At 46.7% G+C, this 16,937-nt stretch overlaps 1 protein-coding gene and 2 non-coding genes across 7 annotated transcripts in view; all 3 read right to left on the bottom strand.

The window, feature by feature from the left end:
• Nucleotides 1-16,937, bottom strand: part of arhgef10 (Rho guanine nucleotide exchange factor (GEF) 10) — a 44,534-nt gene that overhangs the window by 21,505 nt on the left and 6,092 nt on the right. For 2 of the 5 annotated variants that reach the window (XM_062468914.1, XM_062468915.1), the window contains exons 3-18: nucleotides 12,332-12,730; nucleotides 10,693-11,013; nucleotides 9,632-9,668; nucleotides 9,452-9,540; nucleotides 8,954-9,010; nucleotides 6,730-6,914; nucleotides 6,095-6,211; nucleotides 4,903-5,014; nucleotides 4,601-4,713; nucleotides 4,307-4,384; nucleotides 3,958-4,137; nucleotides 3,240-3,356; nucleotides 2,800-2,892; nucleotides 2,177-2,347; nucleotides 1,447-1,592; nucleotides 702-910 (exon numbers count right to left, since the gene is read on the bottom strand). In XM_062468914.1, the coding sequence (XP_062324898.1) occupies nucleotides 702-910; nucleotides 1,447-1,592; nucleotides 2,177-2,347; nucleotides 2,800-2,892; nucleotides 3,240-3,356; nucleotides 3,958-4,137; nucleotides 4,307-4,384; nucleotides 4,601-4,713; nucleotides 4,903-5,014; nucleotides 6,095-6,211; nucleotides 6,730-6,914; nucleotides 8,954-9,010; nucleotides 9,452-9,540; nucleotides 9,632-9,668; nucleotides 10,693-11,013; nucleotides 12,332-12,730 (2,424 nt within the window). Of the gene's footprint in view, nucleotides 1-701; nucleotides 911-1,446; nucleotides 1,593-2,176; nucleotides 2,348-2,799; nucleotides 2,893-3,239; nucleotides 3,357-3,957; nucleotides 4,138-4,306; nucleotides 4,385-4,600; nucleotides 4,714-4,902; nucleotides 5,015-6,094; nucleotides 6,212-6,729; nucleotides 6,915-8,953; nucleotides 9,011-9,451; nucleotides 9,541-9,631; nucleotides 9,669-10,692; nucleotides 11,014-12,331; nucleotides 12,731-16,219; nucleotides 16,332-16,937 lie in introns of those variants that run through there. The other 3 variants (XM_062468919.1, XM_062468916.1, XM_062468917.1) reach the window with 2 other exon arrangements.
• Nucleotides 11,560-11,633, bottom strand: trnai-aau (transfer RNA isoleucine (anticodon AAU)). The gene has a single exon. It is a non-coding gene; the product is annotated as a tRNA-Ile (tRNA).
• On the bottom strand, nucleotides 15,715-15,788 carry trnai-aau (transfer RNA isoleucine (anticodon AAU)). The gene has a single exon. It is a non-coding gene; the product is annotated as a tRNA-Ile (tRNA).

Here is a 16,937-nt window from a genome sequence, read left to right as displayed (position 1 = left end):
ACCCACAAGAAATGTAGGTTAAAACCATTGAGCACCAGAGTGGCTGTAGGAGATTGCAAGAGAATCTGCAGCCACAGAGGGAAAAAAACTATATCAAAAGGCTGTCAAAGTGATGTTTCCTGGATGTAGCTAAGTGGAATTGAAGCACTGTACAATCATATTCCAGATGGGACGGAAAGAGACAAAAACAAAGAGGCAGGCTTCTGTGTGCAATTGAGCATGGGCAATTCTGATGTTCAAAGGCCCCCAAAAAAATGGAGAGTCTCTCTCTTTCTCACTCCCTCGTCTCTCTCTCTAAAGCCCACACACACACACAACCTCTGGCAGCACAACAAACTACTTCTCAGTTTCATCACCTGAGCCCAGCACCAGCTCCAGCACCAGCCACCTCACTACAACACCCAGGGTGGCCTGGTACCAGTCAGGACTGCAGCACGCTGCATGGCTAGCCTGGCCATCATGACACTGACCACAAAATCATACAGCTGTGTACAAATGGCTCCTTCTCCTCCATATGGTCTATTCCAGGAGCTGAAGGGCTGCCAGCGACTGGGGGGAAACCCAGTGGAAAGAGTGAAGTCATGCAGGTTTCACCCAGCCTCGGCTCACCCAAACAAACAAACTTAAATGTGATCATTTATTCGATTATACAGTATTTTACAGTATAGTATACGTAGCATAGTTTGAATTGGAATCCATACTTGGCTTGGCGTTGATGACCACCTTCTCTCCAGAGTGTGGGGCAGGGAAGCGGCTGGCGTCCACCATGTCGTCACTGGAGCCAAACTCCACCACGTCCACGAAGCTCAGGGGCACGCTCCACTTCAGCACAAACTTCTGACCCTGGGGGGGGGTGCTGCCCCCCGTACCCCTCGCGCTGCCACCCCCACTGCCGGCATCCTGACCACACCTGGGACAAGGGGACGAGGTGGGAGTTCAATAGTTTAAACAGTAGGCTGAACATAAATGACATTGATACTAGCAATATTGCACATTGGACCTCAAAGCTGTACATACCTCCCTGGCAACTATCGACCGAGTGTTAATCATGCACTGCTGTGTGTGGGAGTGTAATGAGCAGTTAAGTCTACAAAGCTCAGAAAGAATAGGAGTGTCGATTGTCAATTTGAAGGAGAAGATAAATGGTTTGACCCGAGTTGAGGCAAACCTATGCTGGTGAGCTCAAATCAGAACCAGAGAATACTCTGGACAATCTTCTATCCAATTCAAAGGATCTTTGTGTCAAAGCGAGGCCGTCCTACGAGATCCAGAGATCAGTGTGGCTTTGCTGTAATTACAGGACACTCATTGCCTCTGAGGGAACTTGGACAGAATCATACCCAGCGAGATCGCTCTGTCCCTAGGGTAAAAGCCAAGGTTGTGGAGGGGGGGGGGGGGGGGGTCTGTTGCCTGGGCCTGGAGGTCAAGTGTGGGGGTGGTTCTTACCGGATGATGGGCGTGGCGCACATGAGCACATCATTGAGCAGGAAGAGGCGGCGCTCTTTGGTCTTGATGACCTCACCGCGCTCGTTGTAGACCGTCTCCACCATGTCGTCCGAGCGAATCAGGTAGCGGCTGCCGTTGCTCAGAAGCTGAGGGCGGAGAAGTGGGATAAGGACTATAGTGAAAAGCACACTTGATTACAATCCCAAAACATAAATAGCCATCATTCATATTGAGGAGCTGCAGCACGTAAGAATGACAGTTCCTAGTTTGAGGGATCTTCATTTCAACCTTGAAAAGAACTTGGCACAGTGTAGGGTAGCATATACAAAGTAACACGTATGAAGACATTATATAACTTGACAGTTGCATGCACTCACAGTAACATTAAGTGACTTACACGGAGGTATACTGTATACACATGCCATTGGATACTTTAGACATTTAGCATGGTGGATGGGCACATTCACACATAAATACACCATGGGGAGTACTGTTACTATGGCTCCATACCTTCTATACGTGCAGCTCTGTGGAGGGATACTTAGTGAAGCATGCAGGCTTCAAGCTAACTCCCACACAGGGATGTAAACAGTGAAACATTGTTGGTACAGCACAGCTATTCAGCTATGCAACTGTAACACCACACGCAGGAAGGGAGATGGAAGCAGGTACAGGTGGTTAGATACACCTCCTGTAGACCTTTTTTGGACACGCATGCGCACACACACACCTTGTTGAGGTAGCGCTCGTTCACGGCCTTAGCGATGTGTCGGATCTCACAGCGCTGGTCGGCCTCCCTCTTCTTCTCGTTGAGCTTGTCGGCCAGCGTCTCCAGCTCGGTCAGGGCCATCTGCAGGGGCAGCCGGTCGGCGTGGCCCACCGGAGTGTTCTTTAGCATGTCCTGGAGGGAGCACACACACACACACGTATACATCAAATACACATCGGTGTCACCTTCAGGGGTCACACAGTTGAAATCATGCCCCATATTTTCCCAGAATTATTCGAAAAAAACATTCCTATACAAATAAGGAAAAGACTCAACAGGTATGTTAGAGAAGGAAATGGGCGTATATATCCACCAGTAGCTTACTTTCCATTGACTACCACGTATTCAACTAGCTTTATCTTTGGGTTACAAGCCAAAGTGGCACCCCTAGTTTTGTGTATAGGGCTCCCTCTGCAGGCTGTGCTGGGAAATGCAGCATATTTAATACCGACCAATGATGCCGTGTTTTCACCACCTAGTATCATTACAGGCCTGTCTGCACAAGGTGGGCGTTCTTCAGATTTACCGACATACTGATTTTCAGAAGTTTTGAAAAATCTGTGCTCTGATTGCTGCCTCCATACCTGCAGCAGCAGAATGAACTGAGGGAACCTCTGGATGGGCTTCATCATCAGGCCGTAGAGAGTGACCCGGTCACTGCTGGAGTCCTGACGGTGCTGTCCCACCACGCAGGAGGAAGACGTGTGGTTAGCAAGGAAGTCCACGCCCAGTCACAGACCCTGGTGTCAGTCTACAGCTACTATTACTTGACTCAACTGAGACCTTGATTTAGCAGTGTACAGTTTTAGGGCCTAAATAAAATGAGACACACATTGTCTCTCTGCCTGGCCTGAGGATGTTTATACATATATATATATATATATATATATGTATATACACAATGTCTGTCTCATTTTATGTATGTATGTATGTATACATATATTGGGTATGAGTATAGCTCAGCAGGTCAAGAGACAGACGCATTACTGCTGTTGCAGCTTTGTCATTGGTTTATTATTCTGACCTTGAGGAACTCCAGGAAGCTGGGTTTGGAGGCACAGGTCTTCCTGACCACAGTCATGGCCGTGCTGAAGTTGTTCACGTACTCACTGTAGGCATCAAGCACCATGGACTTGGAGAACTGTCAACACATATAAACACACACAAAAACACACACTGGTCAAAATATGCTTTGACTATGGATGCCAAAGCCTTACTTGCCGTCTCTCCATAATCATAGTTCACTTGTCCAGTAGAGAACAGGGGTATACCTTTAGTTAGAGACAAACTGTTATACTGTGTGGTACGGAACCTTTCTGGACAGGGAAGACAGAGAGGCCTTGAGGGCAGGAGACAGACGGAAAGGGCTCAAACACGCTCTTGAAATGCTCTGATGTCAAAGCCAGGGGTCACAACCTTGGGTGCGTACCAAAACAAGAAGCAGGAAGTGGGTGACGGTTGACCCAGTGGTCTTTGCTGCCTAGCAACCCACTCAGGGATCTTCAAATCAAGGGGACACAGGGGGTGGAGCACATCCTCTGAGTGTGTGTGTGTGTGTAACTTTATGGGGAACTTCCTTCATCCATCTAAACAAGAGCTAATGTTATTACTCAGTAGTTCAGACATGTTTAACGCTTTCCTGTTCTTCTCTGAGTAAAGGCCTCCGTGACAGCGTGTAAACAGGCCAGTGAAAATACAGTTTGATTAAACAATCTGGCCTTCAAGCCTGTTGGCAGACTCACCGAGGCTACAAATACATCTCCGATCATCTCCAGGCTGTCCCATTCTGCCACGCGGCTCGCCAAGGCGATCTGGAAGAGGGCGTGGCTCTGAAGGATCTCCCTGATGCGGTAGAAGGTCATCTTCAACTTCCTGTCGCTCAGCAGCCGCGGTTCAATCTCCGACAGGGGCTTTTCATATTGCTGAGAGGGGGAGAGCGGAAGGGAGGGGGGAGGTAGAGAAAAGCGAGACAGAGAGAATGAGAGAGAAATAGGTAGAGAGATGGAGTGAGTCAGAGAGAATATGAGTGAATTAGTACATGACTTAATGCACAGAAAAAGCCACACAAGAGATGACATTCTATGGCCTCACCTCTAAAATCCGCTTTAGCGCATCAAGATAATTCTTCTCACTTTCCAGTATAGACCCCAGTATGCATCTCCTCACCACCTGTTTCAAAACACACCCCACAGTAATAGTTAAGACCAGCAAACCTGCACGGCTTACACAGCACCACATTCACGTGCATCTACAACATGCCATATCCACCTTTCCACACGCTCAGTTATAGAAGAGTATGCTGGTGATGGGTTAAACATCGATGAGGTGTATGTAGAGGAGAGTTGCCCTTCTCCATGGTGTCTTGCGACAGTACAGGGCAGTTACCTGCTGCTGGGAGAGGCCCTGGGGGATAGGACCAAGCACTGGCTCCACGTTGATACAGTCCACCTCGATGAAGAGGTCTGCCTCATCATCCTCATAGCAGGCAGACTTCCTTTCTGAATAACACACACACGCATACAGCTCAGTCTCCTACATGGAAAGCTCAAAGCAAGCCAAGACAGTAGCCTTCGACAGCGCCTGGTTCATTCCTCTCTCACTCCGTATTGGGTTTTGGGAGTGTGTCGTGATTTGCTGCTGGCTTTTTGTCTGTGCCCCGCTGAAGAAGGCTCCTCCCTCCTTCGTACCGTGACAGAAGGACTTGGTCTTGATGTACGAGCGGCCCTTCTTCACAGCAGCTTTGGTCTTCTCCAGTCCGTCTTTGGTCCCGTCTCGAGCCGCCTTCACCAATTTCTGCATCTTTCAGGGGTCAGAAAGACAAGAGTGAATGTTGCTGACCCAACAGGAAACATACTAGGGGACAGTATCAAAACCTAGGTTAAGATGAATCCCAAGACAAAAACAATGTACTACTTAAATGACAGATATCCATTGAAAGTGTGATTTAGTAAAGGACTTTCCCCAAAGCTTGAATAGAGGAAACAGGTAGGAGCTATGTTACAAGAGGGAGGGAGGGGAAACAGAGAGGAGGGGGAGGATGGATGAGAGACAATGGTGGATCACGTAAACATGACTTCAGTTGAGATGGGATGACCGGGGTAGAGCACAGCGACTGGGACAGCAGCTGAACTGAGTCAATCTAACACCGTCTAAATATCTGATCTAGCGTTAGGTATGCTCTGTGTAGTCCAAGTGCCACACACTGTGTTCTAAGTGAGCAACTATCAGTGGCCTAGACCTTCATTTAAAAGTTACTAGAGTTCAGAGTCACAGACTTTCAATAAGAGTCTGAGTAGCTGATATAAGGTAGATCCCCTGACAATATTATCAAAATGTATCAAATAAGAGGACAGAGAGAGGTGACCAATTACCCCCCACCCCCCACATTCAGCATCCGCATGTGTCTCCAGATACAGTGAAACTAATGACATGTTATGAAGTGAGGCACAATCCCCATACAGTTAGTTGTTCAGGCGTGTGTACCAAACTGCTGAATGACATAACCCATCACCAGTCACACGTGCACACATCACTAGTCTCACATACACAGCACCCATCTCACACACACACACACACACACAGCACCCATCTCACACACACACACACACACACACACACACACACACACACACACACACACACACACACACACACACACACACACACACACACACACACACACACACACACACACACACACACACACACACACACACACACACACACAGAGAGCAGGGTGAGAGTAGAACACGTCAATGACAGACACCAAGAGAGAGAGGGGTGGTGTTAGCTAGCACCGAGGAATGGAAGGAACTATTTTGTCTAGCGCAGGGGGACGAGGCGAGCGACATGGTAGCGAGGCCCGCCCCGGTGCTTTACCTTCTGCTCCTGTTTCTGTTTAAGCTGCTGCAGCTCTACCGTTCCCACTGTATTTGCCATAAGATCTTTCATCTTTTTCTCATAGTGTTCTTTCAAGCGAGTCAGATCTTGAGAGAGCTAAACAAAAGCAGAGCAAGCGTTACCAGGCGTTGTCGGGTTGGCAGTTCGGCCTGAGATGATGATGCTCCAAACCGTTCAGCCACGGGCTTGGTTGTCCCACCTGCCCCCCCAAGTAGAACATGGCAGTAATGGCCCGTGTTCTACTTGGGCCATTACATCTACCAACAGAAGCCATGCAATCATTACTGCACAGCCGGCTGAATTGCTCTACTGTACAGGGCTGCAAAAATAACCCAAGGCCCATTCACTTCCACACAAATATACAGCTGGTCTGTATATTATTTTTAGGATTTGGTCATTCATGAGAACGCATGCAGCTGTAATATAAACATTGATCCTGGCTGCAGCCATCAAGTGATCATCTCTTACTATTTTAACAGCCAAGGCACAACATATACCACCCCCTCTTCTCTAACCTTTACCTGACCAAGCCAGCCCTCCATTCCTTATACACAGACAGCAACGCTGTCAAATGAACTAGACATGTTGACATAGGGCATGTTTGTTTTACACACATGGGTCTTCCTCTGGGGTGGCTTCCCTCTCATGAAGGCGTCCGGCAGGCCGTTCTCGCCCCGCCCCTCGCCGTCGCTGGCCTCGTCGTAACTCTCAAACTCGCTGGAGCTCCAGCCGTTGTCCAGGGAGCTTCCACATCCATGCTCGCCCAGCTCCACGTCATCGTAGATCATCTCATCTGGATCTGAAGCAGGAACAGGGATAAGCAAGCACAGTGACATGTAGATCATCTCATCTGGATCTGAAGCAGGAACAGGGATAAGCAAGCACAGTGACATGTAGATCATCTCATCTGGATCTGAAGCAGGAACGCAAGAAGAGTGACACACTTCTATTGATATTGTATTAATTTAGTAGATGCTTATATCCAAAGCAATACAATTAGGGCACTTTCACTGTATACCCACAGAGGAATGAAGACGCAGATGAATCATACGAAAAAAAGAAATACTTAAAAAGAGCAGTTTATTTTATGGATCAGTTTGAATGAGGCTGTGAGATGGACACAGAGTCTTGAAGAGAAAGTACACTCATCACTAAATTAATACAAGCAAGCCAGATTCAATATAATAACTTTGTTATGTTACACACTGATGTAATGATGCTTTGAAGTTAGTTGTTCACTGCTATGCACATTATAGTCCAGTCCTCTTCGAAGCTCTAATGAAAAGTTAACATTCATAATCCAATTAAGAAACAGTGGGAATATTTGATTATTTAGTACAGTAAATACCACTGAGAAACCTTTTTTTATGTGAAAATGAAACTAATAAGACTTAGCCTACAGTACAAAGTACAAAGCTTGCAGTGCTATGTGCAGAAGCTGAACTAAAACGGACTCAAACCTGTCAGACATTATATTTTGAGAAGCCCTCAAAACTGACTAACAGGTTTTTGGTAGACAAGGTCCAAACTGCCAGTTTGCTTGTTAAGGGTTTGGTCGAAATTGTCCTGGTTGTTAGTTTGATAGGTAATGGGTTGGTAGACAGGGACCTTGTTTGTTTGATTATAAATGGTCTTGAGAAATTGGGTTTTATTGGAGAGTGTCCGTTTTGGCATCCAGGGCTTCATAGAGATTCTGTACTCTCAGGTTTGGCATCCAGGACGTGGTGGGAGTCTTCACCATGAATTGCATTGTCCACAAATTGATAGACATTATCTTGGTCAACAGCTTCAGAGATCAAGCTTTGGAAGCCAGATGCATTGTCAAAAACTGCAGCATTTGCAGAGGGAACATTCAAGCTGGCAGTGCTGAGTTTGATATGGGTCTGTGCTCCAGGTGGCTCCTCCACTCTGCCGATTCTGGATTTGCAGAACATGACCAGGGAGAAAAGTATCAGGAGAACCAGACTTAAGGACCGAGTGATGATCAAAATGACACTCATGTGGTTGACTGTTATTGAAGGAGCTCCTTCCACCGTCAGGCTGACTTGAATCTCCTCACCTTGTCCTATTCCATACCAGTACATCCCAGAATCCTCCGGGGTGAGGTTAGCCATGGTCACCGTGAAGCGCCCCTTCTCAGTGTCATCATGTAGTTTGTATCTCCCGTTGGAAGACGGCTTCTGGTGGTCTAGAAGACCAACTTTGCCCTCACCTGACCCCTTGTAGAAGTACTTTTTGAAATCCTTTTGCTCAGGTTTGTAGGAGCAAAGGATGGAAGCCGTACCTCCCACAACCTTTCTCCCCATGACAACACATTCTGACCCCTACAGCTAGGAGCTGAGAGGAGGCAGATCACAGCCAATATGCTACTCTCCTTCATGATGAAAACCCACAAACTGTTTTGCAGTGACACCGTCAAGGCTCTTGTAGGCAGACAAGAACCCAGACAAGGCCCCAAATAACCTGCAGACGTGATGCACTCAACAGCTCTCATTTGATTAGAGTCTTTCTAATTTAAACTATTTCTAATTTAAACCTCACACCAGTTCTGTTTGGCATCCTTCAGTCTCATTTCTGATAAACTCCCCACAGCTATGACATAGGTCACCTACTCTATCTGTAAAAAAACACAGAACAAGTACACCTGGCTTACAAAGTGGTCTCAGATAAAGGACACTAGCTTTCCCGTGTAACAAGTGCAACCTATTATAAAAAGTTCAAATCGATAGGTTCCATACTGTAACTCCACCACAAAGGGACAAAGAGGAACAATAAATCTACCAATTATAAAACGAAAGAAGAGAAGTGATATAGAATGAGAATGAAAACATGTCTGACCTGTGTTGGAGTCGGAGTTCTCACGGGGAACGTCATCGTAAATCACTTCGTCTGGATCTGGACCACGAAACAACCACGTTTTAACTCTCAAAACGTTCACCATGGTTCACCATTCACACATATGAAGGAGGAACGTTTTTCGGGTGATCACACGACAGACAGGATGCAGTCCTGTGGAAGCCTCAGGAAAGGGCCACACTATGGCACGGTTCCTCATAAGACGAGGAGGAAGGAAGTGTCTGGAAATTCACTTGAGCGAGAAAAGCACCCAAACAGTGCTGTGCAGGGGACTTGTGTGTAGTGTGACTTGTGACTTATCTCTTCTCTGTATATGTTGACATTTGGCAGAAATCTGATCAGAATCAGACTCAGAATCCAGCTTATTGCCAAGTAAGTTTACACATGAGGAATTTGCTTTGGTAGGTTGGTGTATAACAATAAACATAATAAGTAAAATATAAGGAAAGACAAAACAAGTACAAGTAGAAACACACTTACTTTCCATCCATGCTGTGTTGGCAGGATCAGACACCCATTTGGTCAAGGCATCTTCCTCTCTTATGGGGGGATTGTCTTCACTGAAAACACTTGGGCAGACAGAGACAACAAAGACATCTCCATCAGCTAGTTTGTCTTACTGCCATAGAAACACAACTGTGTACGGTAGCACCTACTTACCTGTCGACTAAGGCGTTGCCTGTCCCAACCACAGTGACTGAGGGACAGAAAGGAATAAGGATTGGTTTTATCCATTCACACAAGACACACTGCTGCTTGTACTAACAGCAACCCACCACAAGGGGTCAGGCATCACATCAGTGCAACTCTGACATCTTTTCCTAATACATCATTTAATCATTTTACCCGTTTAAAATTGTCCAGCCAATCTGGTTAATCTCAGATTGTGGCATATCCATGCCACAGACATATGTGGACCCATACTAAGACATCTTAACTGATCTTAAATCTAAAAATAAGCATTTTCAACACTTTCTAAAAACACTTCATGAAAAATTCTTGATAAATTACACTGTAATTTAGCCCTTCTGACAAGCCAAGCCAAACAAATGGAAATTGCTACTGTAACATTTCAGAGAAAACAGGAAAGTCCTCACAGCCAACCAAGAGCTTTGGGGAGGACTACATTCAGTCCCTACTTCCTCATGTCACAGCTTCAGTGAGGAAAGAGGAATGCAGAGAAGAAAGGAAAAGCTTGAGAGGTTTAGAGAGGGGGCAAGCATGTGTCAGTCCTGTCTTAAAACGTGTGGTGGAGAGGGAGAGTTTTTTATTTATTTATATAGGTGTAGAACAAGGTAAACTGGCCACTTCTCCATGTGTTTGACACATCAAGATGTTATTGTTGGACTGTATTTAAGTAATTGAGTAGATATTGTTGCACTGTAATATGTTTTATTCACCATGCCTGGTAGTTGAGATGTGGTTAATTTGCAATGTGGACAGTAAATATAAACAGTTTCTTGAGTCTGACAACCAAAACACAGTAGAACTATGCACTTCTGATCCTTGATCTTCTGCTGTACATTCTTTATGCAGGATTTGTACATTGGATAAACGTTGTACATTGGATAAAAGCCACTGATATGCGTCTGATTTGACCATCAGTCAGTTACAGCTATGCAGGCCATGCAGTGTTGACAGCTTTGCATCATGAATACATAGTCATTGCGTTCCTAGGATCTCCTCCCACGCGTGGGTTTCCCCTTCCCTCCTTCCCTTACCTTCCTCATCCATGGAGAAGTGCCGGATGATGACGGGCGTGGTGTAGGCTGGCGTAATCAGGGGCACGTTGGAGGGCGTGGCATAGCCGCAGGGTACGGGCACCGAGTATCCCGGGGGGACAGCGGGGCTGGTGGGGACATCCTGCGCCCCTTCCTCCTCCTTCTCTGCTGGGGAGGGAGGGGAAGGGGCGGGTCCGTGCTGGATTTGCTGTAATTGGAGGGCGGTGATGTCAATCACGGAGTAGGGGTTGACCTTCCCCTGGGAGGTGGTCCTGGGGGAGGCCGAGGGTGGGGGAGGGTCGTCGCTGGGTACTTCCTGGTCTGATGATGGTGACAAAGAGATAAGAGGAGAGACATTTCAACAGAAACTGTGTCGACGAATTCACTGGACATGCACTTAACTAGTAATGCCATTATATTGTGGAAGGATGTTTTTTACATTCATGGGGACTGGGAACATTTCATCTTGAATATAACACAAAGACCCCCTTATCCTTCCGAGAGCAGAGTCTTCCTTGTGGTTCCTGTTTGACCAGTGGCCGCTCAGCCTCTCAGATTTATAGTGGGCAGTGAAAACATTCAACAGCAACTGCTTTTTATGTGAACTTTTGGGTCTTGCTGTGTCACCTTCCTCCCCAGTCAGCATGGTGTTTACTGTCTCACAACAGAAAGGCCTGTGGCAGCTGATAAATCCCTGCACACAAATCACACCCACATGCTGCAGGGCACTGGGAAGCACTGCCGCTACACTGTGGATTTGGAGATGTGAGCATGTGTGTTCTTCTTTCTTCCCTTGTTTATTATGGGCACAGAAACCGAGTGAATGTACAGTCACCAAATACAGCCACAGAAACCACAAAAGCCTTGTGGCCAGTACGGGGATCGAACCCGCGACCTTGGCGTTATTAGCACCATGCTCTAACCAACTGAGCTAACCGGCCGTGTGCCACAACTAGGACCTGCACTAGTCAGATTACATAAGGCAGATAGGCATGTCAGGAATGCCATGGAGCAAGAGTGAGAAATAGGAAGCAAACAAGGCTACAGACTGAGAGAGCACACACGTGTATGAGGGGGAAAGCATGAGGAAAACCAAGAGTGGAGAAGAAGCATCAGGGGCCCATCAGCATGGTGTCGATGCGTTCATGTGGTGTGTGTGTGTGTGTGTGTGTGTGTGTGTGTGTAAGGGCCTCCCTCCACCACAGCGAGACCAGAGATAAGGGTACTGTAGCCTGGCAGTGTCAAGCTCTGTGGTGATGAACGCCAGAGCAGCCCCCACAACCCTTCCACTGAGATATGGGATGTCAGGAGAGAGACAGGCCGCCACACCATCTCTCCTACATGATTACAGCAGCTGAAGAGGGGTCAGACTGACAAGCTTACACAAGAGCACAGTGCCGTGTGTTAGCAATGAATTATATGCATCTCCAATGCTCTCCGTATATATATATACACACACACACACACACACACACACACACACACACACAACAGCTGCAGTGGAGGTTGTGGTGCGAAGAAAATATCGTAGACAGCGTTTTAAGAAAAAGCTACAGGATGCCAGTGCACACTGACGCTAAAGTTGCTAATGCTAAATTGGAGTCTAAACTGAATGAAACTCTACTTTCCCCCCACAAACCTGTGGTGCCAGTGTCTGTTGTGGGGGTCCTGGCCTCTTCGGGGGGCGGGGGTAAGTCAGTGTCTATGTCATGTGTCACTGTGACAGCGACAGAGACGGCCCCTTCTGCCGCGGTAGCTCCAGCTGCTGTGCTAGCTGCGTCCGGAACAACAGGAGCGGCTGCTTCCGCTGACGGGGCGACCGGGTCGGCCGTAGGGACGGCCGGGACTAGGGGGTCAGCGTCGGAGGACGGGCCCTCTGGCTGGGGCGCCATGCCGTTGCGCTGGCCCTCTGCTGCGTAGTCGGGGGCCGGAGGGGCGGGGGGAGGGCGGTCGGCTTCGGGGGCGTCGTCGCCACTGTCGTCAAACTCGAAAGCCTCTCCGTCATCATCATCGGCGAATGGGACGTCCTCTGCCAACACTGGAGAGAACAGAGAGGACTAACGATGACAAAAATGTCTTGACATTTTAAAAGAATGGCCTGAGTATCAATGGTAAAGAAGAACATTTACTGATTTGCAGATAGACAGCCTTTCTACTTTAAACTTTTAATACAGACCGGAAAGGTTGTCACAGTGGTTCTCGTATTTCTCAGAGAAAACTCTTTGGGTAGACCTGACCCAGACCACCATTTTATATCTATAGATCTTCTGTGGGAGGTGTGTTCAGTTATGAGACCACCAACATTTTAGACTCCTCCTTCTACACACTCGTAATTTACAGGGGTGGGGTCCATAGTATAGTATGTTTTCAATAAAGGCTATGGTTCATGAGACACAGTAAAGCTCAGTCAAACGCTGACATGCAGTAACAACAACTCAAATGTAGATGGCCAGTAAGGAATTTGGGCCAGTGTGAGAACTCATTTGTGGTTGCCAACGCATCCCTTTCCCTCTCAACACACCGGAACTGGAAAACAAATGTCCTTCCCAGTTTCCACACTACACTTAGCCAGGCAGGAAACAAGCTTGTCACTCCCTCCAGTGACCAGGCACGAATACTGCTCAGATTCCTATTAATTATGGTGTTCTCTGGACAATCCAGGACGCTGGAACAGACATTGAATCTGTGAGGTTCAATAGAGAGAAAGAGGTGGCAAAGGAATGCTATGGTCCATAAACCAACTGGAGAGCTGGCTTTTTCTGCTCTGACCTGGGGAGGATGTCAGTGGAATGTAAATGTCACTCTGAGATCCATTCAGCGATGGCTGCTTAGATCTGGGTATAGACCTATTTCTCACCAATTCTGTGGTTCTTTGGAGAAGTGTTGTGAGGGGCACAAGGACTGCCAACTGCAAACAGACCGACATATTGAGAACATGGAAATTGGTGGCAAAAGGAAAACTACAAAGCTAACATCTAAGATCTACATATAGATAAGAGTGCTACATGACTAACATATAGGCTCAATCTGAGGTAGACGGATACCTTTTCCACTGCAGACAGAATGAGAAAACGGACAGAGAAAACCGTTTAAACATGTAGAAACGTTGCCATTGGAATGCCTGCCAACTGGCTTAGAAAAAATAGTTCATGGAAGGACAACCTTAACCTGGGACATGTGGTGAAATGAATGTGAGGAATTCCACAGACTTAATTCAAACCTCCACCTCTTTCTGTTGGAGTTATTCGATTTCCTATTGAATGTGGCGTCGCGGTGTAGCTTTCCTATGGGGGTCACCGCCTAGGTCACGCCATCTTATCTGCCTGAATACGGGCTTACGTACAGCAAAATATGGCACCACCCTGCTCTTAAGCCATACTACAGATTCCTTACACGAGTCCCAGTGTAAACACACTGCTTTTGAGTCAGGCTTTCCAGTACTGGCTTTCAGAGGTGAACTCTCATATCCTGAGCTGTGGCAAAGATACCGAAGAGTTTCCATCTTCTCTGTGACTTATAATTTCCTGAATGGCCAAAGGAGAGTAAAGTCATTTGGTTTGTGTTTTAAATGATATGAGGAGACTTTGTCAAAATGTTTGTCAATAAGAAGGCTCCCCTTTTCCCTTTGACCCTCATTCACAATATGTGTTGCTCTTACTTAAAATGTAAGACAGCATTGGGCAAATGCTTATGTAACCATTACCAAGTAATAGAGTCTACATTAGTAGTACTGCTGTACCTAGCATGCACTAGGGCAACACAAGTTAACCCTATAGGCCTTCAACTACCCATTACAAGTCGTCTTGCATAGGGACCGACTCCCCTTTGCTCATCAGAGTTTGAAGAGCCGCAGCCTCATGGCTCCATCTAAATCAACATTATGATTACCTGGAGGCGACTGACAGGTAGTGTTGTACCATAGAGACCACTCAGAGGGAATGGTCTGTGACTAACGCTGCTGCTCTCTGACCCTTCACCCTTGCAGCACCCAAGACTAAGGGCGCCGGTGCAGGAAGGCGGAGAGCAAACCTGGAAAAGAGATGGCATCTTGCCTGTCCCATCTGTTGGGATGACTATTGTGCGGTGCGAAGTTCAGCTCTGCCTCCAGGGTTAGCCCACTTCAGAGCACTGGGATGAATATTCATCTGAACTGTGGACGGGAAACCGCCACTCTCCGGCTTAATTAGACTGAATCATCTGCTGTCTGCTATTGAGTGTGGATGAGGCTATCAACAGTTGAGTCTGCGCGCGCGTGTGTGTGTGTGTTAGCAAGTGCTCCCACCCTCTTACACAGACCCTGGCTCTTTCTCCATCTGATACATACACTTGCACACAGGCCTAACCCCAGAGCCCATTGTCAATTCACAACCACAGTATGGATTCTGTTCTGGTGCCCTCTTTCTGCTGTGCCACACACTGCTCTGCTCACATGAGTCACTGGGCCACGCTGCGCTCCAGCATCCTCGTGGCAACAGAGCAAGTGGCTGCCCAGCTGGAGATTTATCTGGCATGTGTTTGTTCCTGGGGTGTGTGTGTGTGTGTGTGTGCGCGCGTGTGGTTGTATATGTATGCCTGTGTGTGCGTGTGTGTGTCTGTGTCCAATCCCACAATATTCTGCCAAGGCCCAATACTGAGGCACATTGTCTGTTATTCACAGCAGCACAGCACATTTTCTCCTCCTCCTCACTCTTCTGCTCTCCCCTCTGCCCACGCGCTCCAGAGCAGCAGAGGAGAGGAATGTGTTGTTGACACACTGTCCATCTTCTCCTCTCCCCTACAGACGCTAGTCTGACCACCATGGGCAGTCAAAACAGACCAGATAATTAATTATCTAACTTACAGCAAAGATTACCAAGAAACCAAGACTCACTAAGCAACAGTGCATTGAAAACCTCATGTAACCTCAATTCAAAGCCTGTGTGAAAACATTGTACCTGAGTTTTCCGACAGTGATGCAATAGCACCAAGTAGTCTATTACAATGACAATGCTGTGCTCATAGAGTCTGGGAGTAAAAGGAACATGGCCAGTACGGGGATCGAACCCGCGACCTTGGCGTTATTAGCACCACGCTCTAACCAACTGAGCTAACCGGCCTGACACTTATGCAGACCCCAACCCCCTCTCCTCCCCCACCATCTTTCCATTAGTCAAGAACAGATTCATGTCCAAGCCTCATTTCTTTTGCTGGCTAGTGGCTGGCAGTGGAAAAAGAGCGCAACTTTATATGTACCGTATTTCTTATATTAAACGCCGCCCTCGATTAAACGCTGCACCCAAAAGATCCGAAAAAGGTTATTTAATTGGTTACATTAAAACACAGTATTTATTACACAAGTAAATCACAAGTGTATTAGAATTCCGTCGAAGCACCGGCAGACATGGCTTTTAGGCTTGAAGCTTTTTCTCCAAATCCACCGTGAAAACTAAACCCACAGTATAACGAGAAAATAAAGACCACATTAGCTTAATATGAACATACAATGACATGCGCAGCAAGTAAATAATACAGACACAAAACAACATACCTCGTTGGCTGCATGCTGTACACACGGGAATATAGGTTTCCTTAGATCACAACATCCGATAACAACCTTAAACTTTAATCGGAGCATTAAATTGTCCGTGCTTAGCTTGCTGCTTGTCGACTCACTCACGAGCGTTCCAAAAGGCCTTCAAAATAAAAAGCACTGTAGGCCTACTCTTACCAAATAAAGTCACTTAATAATACTGAATGCAATTAAATAATTCTAAATAATGACACTGGTTGAAAACAAATTATACATTATAACTAGAGAGGGTACAATTTCTGGGGAAATTGTAGGGTGTGCTTGCTTGCGTCGGTTGCAGGTGGGTCCGTCCCCTTAAGTTTTTCTCTTCTAGTGACATTTTTCAAGCATTTAGCCTACTCATATTGCGTAATTCATTAAGAACCCCTTTTGAAACAAACTACTGTAACAACGTTGTCACCGGCAGTATTTCAGATGGAATCGCGATTCAAACAGTACCATCTGCTAACTGAAAATATGCTATGCTAAATATAATAAGCTTGACATCTATTTAGGGAGAATTGGCTGATTCAAAAGAGGTTTGCTACGAGCAAGCTAGTTGCGGTGGCTAGCCAAACTTCACTGAGTGAGGGGATTGTTTGAAAGCGCCGGAAATGAGAACGTTTCTTTTGACAAAGTTTAGGCTGTGCCACTGAAGCCAGCGATGTCTATGTAGTCCAAATATTGATTGATCCTT

This window comes from Osmerus eperlanus, chromosome 9 (assembly GCF_963692335.1).
Source record: "Osmerus eperlanus chromosome 9, fOsmEpe2.1, whole genome shotgun sequence".
Lineage (NCBI taxonomy): Eukaryota > Metazoa > Chordata > Actinopteri > Osmeriformes > Osmeridae > Osmerus > Osmerus eperlanus.
The sequence above is the reverse complement of the archived record's forward strand: the minus strand, read 5'-3'. Positions and strand labels throughout refer to the sequence as shown.